The sequence below is a fragment of the Stylophora pistillata genome, chromosome 1 (assembly GCF_964205215.1).
Source record: "Stylophora pistillata chromosome 1, jaStyPist1.2, whole genome shotgun sequence".
Classification (NCBI taxonomy): domain Eukaryota; kingdom Metazoa; phylum Cnidaria; class Anthozoa; order Scleractinia; family Pocilloporidae; genus Stylophora; species Stylophora pistillata.
This window is the reverse complement of record NC_142519.1, coordinates 2,757,936-2,768,128: the sequence shown is the minus strand read 5'-3', so window position 1 is coordinate 2,768,128 and position 10,193 is coordinate 2,757,936. Positions and strand designations below refer to the sequence as shown.

The window sequence follows — 10,193 nt, the reverse complement described above, 5'->3', positions numbered from 1 at the left end:
AATTGTCTTGCTTATTATTTTGTTGATGAAATGTAATTAAAGAGCCTGTAAGAACTATACGCATTGTAAATCAAAGTGAATAAAAAAAGCATCTTGTGATATGTAACCAGCCATTAAAATGCTTCCAATGCTTTTGTTTCAAATGAAGTAGGAATACATTTTATGAAAACAATGACAGTCAAGGAAATAGATAAGGAAGTTCATACAGTGGTGTTAGGATTTGTTTTCATACCAACATTCAAGCCTTTACTTTATGTGCACTTTTTTTTTTTTTTTTTTTTTTTAATTTTGTATCTTTCTTTGGCACTAGAAAAGGAAAGACTAAATTTCTGTGGAAGACTAAACAATTTACGGTCCTAAGTTAGAGTTACTAACATCAGGCATAAAGCTATTGATATGTATTAAAGTATATTTAAAAAATTAAATAGAACAGTCTTTCCTAAATATTAGTGCTGGTAAGAAAGTGCTTAAGTTTTGATATTTCAAATTATAATAAACTTTAAATTGTTGAAATCAGGAGTGAAGCTGTTAGAATATTCGTTCAGTTCCTAGCGAGAATGTTAGGCTTACTCTGTTTAACATTTATTTGGTGAATTGGTAATCATATACATTAACAAGCTTGGATCAAATTTCATTTAATTTCGTGAATATAGATAACGGATCACTTCGTCTTTTATTTGTTGTCTATTCAAATTACGCATGGTTGCCTGACCTTGAAAATCGGTAAACAACTTGCGTAATTATTTGATCCAGATTAGACAGGATTGATGAGGTGCGAAATATAGCGTTTAGCTTTAATAAGCTCCTCTGAGAAACATAGAACGTGTCATTTCTTCTATCATCTCCTCTTTGAAAAGTGTGTTTATACCTAATGGACGGTGTAAAAGCCAATTGCATCAGCTACAAAATGAAATTATTCGTTTCGGACGAAAGTTAAATAAGTTCGCTAACTGGTACTTCCGATTATGGTGTGCTACAGAACGTTACTTTAGCCATTGCAAATTGCGTTTTACAATCCAGTCACTGCGAAACAGACATACGAGCGGATCCTGACGGAATTAAAATAAGTTTGAAACGACGTACACAATTTTGTGAACTATGAGAACTTGTAAAAAGACTGCGCGGCACAACTTAGCCTCAGGCAAAGCTAAAATGACTATGACAGTTAAGTGGGACAAAATCTGCATGACCCGTGAACTTTAATTAAACACATAGCAAATTGAAGGTGGAGGAAAATGACTATAATTAACCAGAAAATACTAGATTCCTTTTATCGCGTTCCTTAGTTGAAGTCTCAGACGAAAATATTAACAGATGCAACGGAGAGAAAAGTAGATATCGCGTAAAAAAAGTATCCTTGGCTTTACTTGTCCATATATCATGCATGTCAGGAAATTCAGGGACGACAAGCGGTAGATTATCGTAGGCAGTTTAAGATCACATCCATCAGTTTTGAATATTATGGAGAGGAAGTCTGACATAAACTAAAATCTTAGGAGTGTAGATCAACAAGAATACTGGTGAAAAGTACGAACTTCGTGTTCGATATCATATAAAATATTTCCTTAATCTTAACTTGTTTCACAACTTTGAAAACATCAGTGAAATAACGGCGAATATTTGCCAGCAAACCAGTCCCTTTTTTCGTGAAAAATTGGGATACGTGACTTTGATCGTGACAGCTCCTCTTAAGCAAAATGTATGATTTCCAAATAGTCATCTTTTAACTGTTACTTTTGTTGTTGAACGAGTCTTTTTATTAATTTTTTTTCTCTTATACGGCCACGGTTGTACCAATAGTTTCTAAAAAATCAAATTGTATTGTATCCATAATCTAAGGGTAAAAAGTTTGACAAACTTTACGTATACAATGAAATATATGAAGTTCATATACTTTGAACTGCGGTATTAGATACGTATGATGCACGATCCTCGCAGTAGATAGCGCTATTTAAGCAATAGCGAAAATCAGACCTGAAAAAAGTCAGGCCTGTTCGGAATTCGAACCACTGACCTCTGCGATACTAGTGCAGCGCTCCTACCAGTTGAGCTAACAAGCCAACTGGGAGCAGGCCGTTAAGTTGGTTCGTAATAAACCCGTGAAAGTGATACATCGCTACATCGCATACATTGCTTAAATAGCGCTATCTACTGCGAGGATCCTGCATCATACGTATCTAATACCGCAGTTCAAAATATATGAACTTCATATATTTCATTGTATCTGATGTATCACTTTCACGGGTTTATTACGAATCAACTTAACGGCCTGCTCCCAGTTGGCTTGTTAGCTCAATTGGTAAGAGCGCTGCACTAGTATCGCAGAGGTCAGTGGTTCGAATCCCGTACAGGCCTGATTTTTTTTCAGGTCTGATTTTCGCTATTGCTTAAATAGCGCTATCTACTGCGAGGATTGTGCATCATACGTAAACTTTACGTAGATAATCACTTTGTTATTCCCTACTGACGTTTAATAGTGTCACGTCTATTGTGTACTGTGCTATTTGCGCATAGCTTTACTCTTGAAGGGCGCCACTATGGTGCACTTGTTCTTGAGAAATTCCGCTGTGCGTCATCAGCAATATATCATGTTTTTTGGGATATTAATGTTTCGTGTTCTTATCTTTTCTGAGGTGAGACGGTTTTGTTAAGCCCGTAGTTCACGCAGACGATAAGGCTTTTTGAACGTACGTGTTTAGAAAAGTTCGCTATGGCTCTGAGAGAATTTCCAAGTTCAACTCGTGTTATTGCAGTGTACTTGGGAGTCTGAGAATTAAATACTGAAGAGCTCTTCATACAATTCACAAAACAAGATAATAGATATGCAGCTTTTTGCAATTGGGGTGCGCAAAGCAGTTGACATAAGGTCCGCGTATGGTACCTACTATTTCCAAATCAAGTTCAACCTCTTTTCGTAGTCCTTGACCATTTGCGAACTTACGTGATCTTTTCCTGTTTGCTTAAATGGCCCAAAAAGAACATAAATCATTGAATATAAATTTTGGAAGGTCGAACTTTCAGGGTCGCTTGATTTTCAGTGTTATATGGCTGCTTATCATTGCAATTTATTCAGCAGCTTATTGACTTAAAGCCAACGTTTTTCTGTTCAAGACTATAGATGCAACACCTATCCTTTAATTCAACGTTAAGAAAAGATTGGGGCCCAAACGACCCATTAAAATTACTGATCACTTCACGTGCACCACCACCAATGTCATCTACTGTATGACTTGCACTTATTGCGAAACAAGAGGTGTATTAGGTGACCGATTCCGAGAAGGACGCATCAAAACCAGTTGCTCGACACTTTAATCTGCCTAATCATTCTGAGCAGTTTATGGCAGTCCGCGGTATTTCCTTGCACTTGCTTCTGAAAGCCGCAAAACTCTAGAACAAAAGTTTATTTTACAAATTGCCATTCGTAATCCCCACAGTATCAACGAAACTTTTCATTCAACTAATGCATACTTTTTTTTTTTTCTTGTTACCATGTTCCCACCAATAGCGTAACTCCATTTTCTGCCTATAGACTCACGCATAGCCCACAATTCCTCTATTTGCTCTGACGGAGAGATCAATTTTAATAAATGGTAAACACCACAGCGTACACTATTGAGTTATGGATGCACGCGGGAGGTTGCTAAGCACGAAAGAAGCGTAAGAGTCGCTCGAGGCGATAGCCGAGAGCGACTCTAGCTTCTTGAGTGCTCAGCAAACCTCCCAAGTGCATCCATAACTCTATAGTGTACGCTGTGGTGTTTACCATTTGTTTTATAACATAACATTAACACATTGTAGCTAAAGAGTTCCCTTTTATTTAACAAATCTTACGTGACCAGAAATAAACAAGCGCGAGCGGAAAAATAGTCTTTGCATTTGCTCACGTCAGCAGCGTACACCCATGGGCAAATGGGGGACGCTAAATTGACCAATCAGAGCGTGCGCTTAACTTTGGTTATGTTATAAACTCTGATAGAGGCAGCACCACATTTTCTTTAGAAACGCAACCCCTTAATTCATTTATCTTTATTATCAGTGGTGGAGTAACTGAGTATCATGCTTCATCGCTTAATCGCTTAATTCATTCATCAAAGCTCAAACTTCGTACATGGTACTTAGCCAATTTTTATTGAAATACTTATTTACGCTTGTACACGATGGCACCCTTCAAAAGGCAGCTGTTTTAAAGAATTTACAAATAATTTTAAAGCAATCGTTGCTTTTGTAAATCCACTCAAGATGCCGTGACGAGCTCCCTTAATATTCCCTGTCATAACCTTCAGATCTCAAGGGATCAGCCCCTGATCCATAAGTAAAATCGAAAGCTTCGTCTCGGTTAGATCCGACAACTTTATTTCAGGAGGCGTGCATCACAGCTCATCAGCTAATCAGTTCGTTTGCAATTAAAACTTCCTCGTTAGAAAATGAAAGAAAGAGGTTTTGTCAGGGTAAGTTGTCGAACTTGAAATATTATGGTGGCCCACAAGTGCACATCGAAATCTAAATCTCCACATCGAATTCTAAATCTCCACACCGAATTCTAAATCTCAACGCCAAATTCAAGTTGCTCACACTGAATTCCAAAGATCTGGGAGACTGGACCGAGTATTGTTTCATCGAATTGAATTATGGGGAAAAGAAAATGGCGACTAGAACACTAGCATTAAAATGTGATGACTGTGGCGCAACGATATCTATTAACCAATTTTGTTCCAACTGCGGTATCGAGCTTGATCTCGAAAAGCTACCGATAAAGTATTACTTTAATGAAGGGTACGAGTATGAAGTTATTTTGTGTTTTTGGCAAAAGTACCATGGAATCCACATGAATGAATAACACTGAGCAATAAACTGAAAACATCAATTTCACTTAAAACTAACCAATAAATTACCCAAAAACAGAGTAATCATTGAAAAACAACATTAAACCAATGCAGGAAACTGTCTCCCTGCAAAAAAATTGCAGTATCTGCGCAAAATATTGCATCTTAGCCTGTACGAAAAACACAACTTATGCACCAACGGAAAGGATCATGGATACGTACACACAATTGGCCAAAAGTAAGAGTCAATAGAAACAAAGCAAGTACGAAATGGTTGTGAAACAACTCCTGTGTGACTGATACCGAGAACGAATCTCTACCAGTCTATTTAGTTAATCGGGAACTGACGAGATCCACAAGATTAGGATCGAAACCGCGGTCTTGCCTGACCACCTACAGAAAATGTCAAAAGACATTCTAACGGCAGATAGGCTACTAAACGCCCCGGGCCAAAGCAATGTCAATTCGATAAAACAATACTCGTTCCAGTCTCCCAGATCTTTGGAATTCGGTGTGAGCAATTTGAATTCGGCGTGGAGATTTAGAATTCGGTGTGGAGATTTAGAATTCGGTGTGGAGATTTAGAATTCGGTGTGGAGATTTAGAATTCGGCGTGAAGTTTTAGAATTGGCGTGGGGATTTAGAATTCAGCGTGGAGATTTAGAATTCGGTGTGGAGATGTAGAATTCGGTGTGCAGATTTAGAATTCGGTGTGGAGATTTAAAATTCGGTGTGGAGATTTGGAACTCGTTGTGGAGATTTAGAATTCGGTGTGGAGATTTAGAATTCAGGGTGCACTTGTAAAAAAATGGCAAGTTCCCGTTAAAGTTTATCTATACGAGGTTCATTTCTCGTTTTTCATACATAAGTTTTGACGCGAGATTGTTTTCTTCAAAGAAAACGATCGTAATAAAGCGGTACGGTTAATATCGCCCCAGAAATACGCAAAAACAATACCAGAGGACGGATGAAATGGAACTAAACTCCTTTTCGTAAAATAGTACATTCTCGTAACATCTAATTTGAAAAAACAAATTAAACGCAATTAAATCTTGAAGGAACACGCTCGCCACAGAAGAAGCAGTGTACAATATATTTTGTAGGTTAAGGTCATTGATTGTTTGCTTTTAATTTTTGTCTTTGTTCAACTTAAGGCAGACTCGCGCAAATCTTTTCCCAACTCGATCGAGTCAAATCTTCCCTCGGGCGGAGAAAGGCACATCTTTCAATGTTAATGATGAAGTCCGCTTAGTAAGCTTTTTTAAAATCGCTGCAAGTTATACTTGCTGGGTTGCTTGATTTACCGTGTTTCTTGTCTCTTTTTCTTTATAATGTTTGTTCGTTTTGTTGATTGTCTGTTTGTGTTTTGAAATTGTGTAACCAAAGATATCTTGAAAACCAGAGTAGATCTCGTCGAGATAAATCGTACGTTGCGCTGTGAAATATAGGCACGGCATATGTATCACGTAAGTCACTGACCTTTGTTTGAGGGGAAATTGTCGACGTGGCTTTCTTTGCCAATATTTGCTTGTAAATGAAATGAGCGCTACTTCGACAGCTGAAAACCAATTTTATGCCCAAGGATACGGATAGGTTTGGTGAAGCCTTCAAAGATTTGATAGCGATCAGAAGCTTGGATAGGTTTCAGGTGGTGTGCAGCCTACGGCCGCGGTGCACGCTGCATGCTCGAGCTCATTTCCATTTGACCTCCGCGCGCGCGAGAGAGGTTGGCATGGATTCTTGGCATTTATGTTGATATAAGTATCACAATAGTCCTTTTTACAGTTGTGTGCTTGGTTGCCAAACCTTTGAACGGGAGTGAGGCTAGGGGTGACCTTGTTATGATACAAACCTCGCTGCCTTTCAAATGTAAATCACTTTGTTGTCATGCTAACTAGATACAGATCTCTATCACAACAAGGTCACCTTCAGCCTCACTCCAAGTCAAAGGCTTGGCAACTAAGTACACAACTGTAAAATGGCCTATTTTGTTGGTGTACTTAAAAGAGGTGAAACTTTCATTTGCCGCTTAAAGGAAAAACGGCTGCTGTAGAGGTCTTTTGCTGGCTGCACAAGGCTTTAATTTGACAAGAAGTATTTAGCGAACTGAAGCTAGTCGATCCGAAGGGTACAATTTAGCGACTGAATGCAAATTAGTTTAACCAATTAAACCACGTTGAGTCGCTTCTTTACCCCGTTTTCTTACTTTTTTTAGGTTTTAAATTGGCTTGCCATTAATGTGTGATCCTTCCAAATACAGGCCCACACTTAGACGTCACTTTCCGCTAGTTCGTTGGTTTGTTTGTTTGTTTGCTTTTCGGTAATCCCAGCGCTGCCAAAATACCTTCTTTTGCTCATCGCTTACAATTCTTAGGAAAGTCTGTCACTAACAGTTTCTCCAATACTGTAAGGCTGTGTTAATGGACTTCGCGTGAGAAAACACTCATCACAGCATATAACTTTGCAAAGCGAAAAACCGTCAAATTCAAACGCAGTTTTTGGAGAAATAGCGAGAGATGAGCTGAAGTGTGATCTACTCAATGGTTGTCCTATCGAAGTCTAAGGAAAAAGTGCATCGCTGTCGTGACTGAGTGTTAATATAGAATAAAACATGGAAAGAAACACAGCTGTTCTTGTTGCGTGCAGTTATCCTACGCGCAAAGCGATTTCCCACGCACACATCGCTCCTCTGCGTGTACGTACATCTTTCTGTTTGTCACTCTCATCCACAACATACCAGTCTATGAATTAGTTAACATTAGTATTCTACAATTTGCTTCCGAGAGACAGGCCTTGCAAACATGATCCTCGTTCTTGTTTAAGTTTGGCTCATTACTTGAGACTTGTCACTCCAACCCTTACTTTCCTCATATGACATCTGCTAAGTTGTATTCGATTATTAATAAAATGTTGTTTCGTATGACAGTTTGTTTTTAACTCAGGTTTGCATGCATAATATTCTCTTGGATTTCCTATCACTAATTTCACTACTCCCTCATACGTGGTATAAACAAGTCTCGCCGCTAAACCCTCAGGTTAGTTTATGAATTTTCTATACAAAATGTTTTGAAATTACTTTTCTTTTACATTCTCTTTTCACAAAAAGAAATAGATCAGTATATAAAAACTCAACTAAAGAAAATATTAGCTTTCGTAGTGTTGTCACAAAAGAAAACGAAGACCTCAATGCAGTGAATATTAAATCCAGACATCTATCTTGAATTTTTGCTCACCATCTAGTAATCGTTACCATAATTTACAATGATCAGACTCCATAATAAGGCTAACATGTATTCAATCAATTCATCGATATGTACATGAAGCAACTAGTCATCATGGGGAAAAACACGTTCATTTAAATTTCAAGTGAAACGACCCTAGTTTTGAGGTGTTCGATCTCTTCATTCAGTTTGTAGACAGCAAGAACGATCTTTAGTATAAGGAAATCTAACAGCTGTATTTATTTGTTTGTAAACGTATATATAATGCGTCTGTTCTGTTTTCCGAAAGATTGTCATTAGCATAGCTTTGATCGCTTGTCGGGGATGAAAAGTTTACAGTTTAACGACTAATAACACTATATTTTAATATATTTCTTTATAACAGTTTTTAACAGCTGAGGAAAAAAGAAAAAAAAAAACTGAAAAACTTCTGCCGCACATCAGTAATTTTGGTCAATTAGTACAAATTAATCTCTTCATGTTCTCTCACTGGATCGCATAATTGAATAAAATCTTGCATTCTGATTGGTTAACGAAGCTAGGTGTTTAGAGTATAATTGCGAGTTGAAAACAAGGCTATGCAATGCTGTTTCGCCTCAGGATAAAAAAAAAAAAACAACATTATCGCTGTTTTCAAGGAAAACCCGTTACGTGACAATCGATATTGCACTTGACAACCGATATCGCTCGAATCCCTTCGCGGTTCGTGCATTATCAGTTTTCGCGTGAAATATAACGCGGAACTCCGTCGTTAGGTTATGAATTTTTTCTATGGAACTTGAGATATCATTTTTGTCGCCAGCATTCTCCTGCTGAAAATTTAAAAATGTATATTTTAAATGAAACTCGGTCGCTGTAAGCTAACTCCTTATTTCCGGAAAAAAAAAAATATATATATATATCCATTCTAGCTAGCAATGAACATTTTGAAATTTTCCTTCGATTTGGAAAAAAAAAAATATGATTTAAATTCCCAACTATGTTGTTATTACTACGGTCGCCAAACGGAGGCACGCATATGATGAAAAAAAAAAAAAAAAAAAAGACAACTGTAGAGACAAACTTTTTCAGGCCAAAAACAAACATATCACAATGTGAAATTAAATATCATCGCCATAATATACCGTTCCAGGGCCGCAACTTTGAAAGAAAAGCTATTCTGTATGATGTTATTTTAAAATGTTTTGACAGCTTCAAAGAAACGAAGCAGGAAGCGATCTCACTGTTAAATTTCAAAAAAGATTTAAATGCCTTGATGTGAAAGGAAGTATGCTTTTGGACTTGCAAATAATAAACTTCAAGAAGTTTTAATTAGTCAGTTCATCATCATATGATTTCTCGACATTTCTATCAACGGGAAGCTAAGGTACATCGTATCCTTCCGTAAGCCAGTTCACTTTATAATTTTGTAATGGTCTTTCAACCCTGCAAGTAATTTCACCGAGTCGACCCGCCTGGCACAAAGTTCCAGACAAGCCAAACAATACCGCATTTTGTTAAAATTTCTTCGTAACTTAATGCGGGAGGACATTTTCCTCGTGGATAAGTAGTTTTTTGTCATATTTGTGTACGATGCTTGATACACTGTATCACCCTCAAGATTTGCTGAACTGAATTGAAGCGAACTTCGTCGCTTTTCGCTTTAGATTTTGTCGTCAGTGTTGACGAAGAAGAAAACTTTAAACCTATTTGTTCAATTTCATCTTCCTAATTACTGCGGTGTATAAATCTACATAGAATACATTAGTGACAACCCTAACTTGGCACTTATTTTCAATTATAGAAAATCCACTCTGCAGGATCTACACTAAGATAAAAACTTATCAACGTGTCTTGATGATGGGTAACTTCTGGCTTCCAGAAGCGTCAACGTGTTTTGTTGTAGTAACTATTTCCTGCGCTTTGAGGAATCTTCCTTTCGTCAGAGGTGAAAGATGCAATCCCAATTTTAAAAGTAAGTAATCTTAACTACTTTTAAACCTCCTGTTTTTTTTTTCGCTAATGCATATTTCTGTATATATAAATATATATAATAAGTTAAAAGGCCTCGAGCCAACAGTGACGCCGCGCCAGAAGGATCCAAAAGGATTCACAGTCCAAACCTCGATAAATGGTAGGAGAAGTAGTGTGGCACACGAGGACGGACAAC

General features: G+C 37.5%; 1 protein-coding gene across 2 annotated transcripts in view; it reads left to right on the top strand.

Moving 5' to 3' along the window:
* Positions 1-7,762: 7,762 nt before the first annotated feature.
* The window catches only part of LOC148740813 (fibroblast growth factor receptor 4-like), a 32,898-nt gene continuing 30,467 nt past the window's right edge, over positions 7,763-10,193 (top strand). For both annotated transcript variants that reach the window (XR_015990862.1, XM_088730900.1), the window contains exons 1-2: positions 7,763-7,858; positions 9,844-9,998. Coding sequence is in view for 1 of the 2 variants with exons in the window: in XM_088730900.1 (XP_088587026.1) it covers positions 9,881-9,998 (118 nt within the window). In the remaining variant the exon portion in view is untranslated. The remainder of the gene's footprint in view (positions 7,859-9,843; positions 9,999-10,193) is intronic.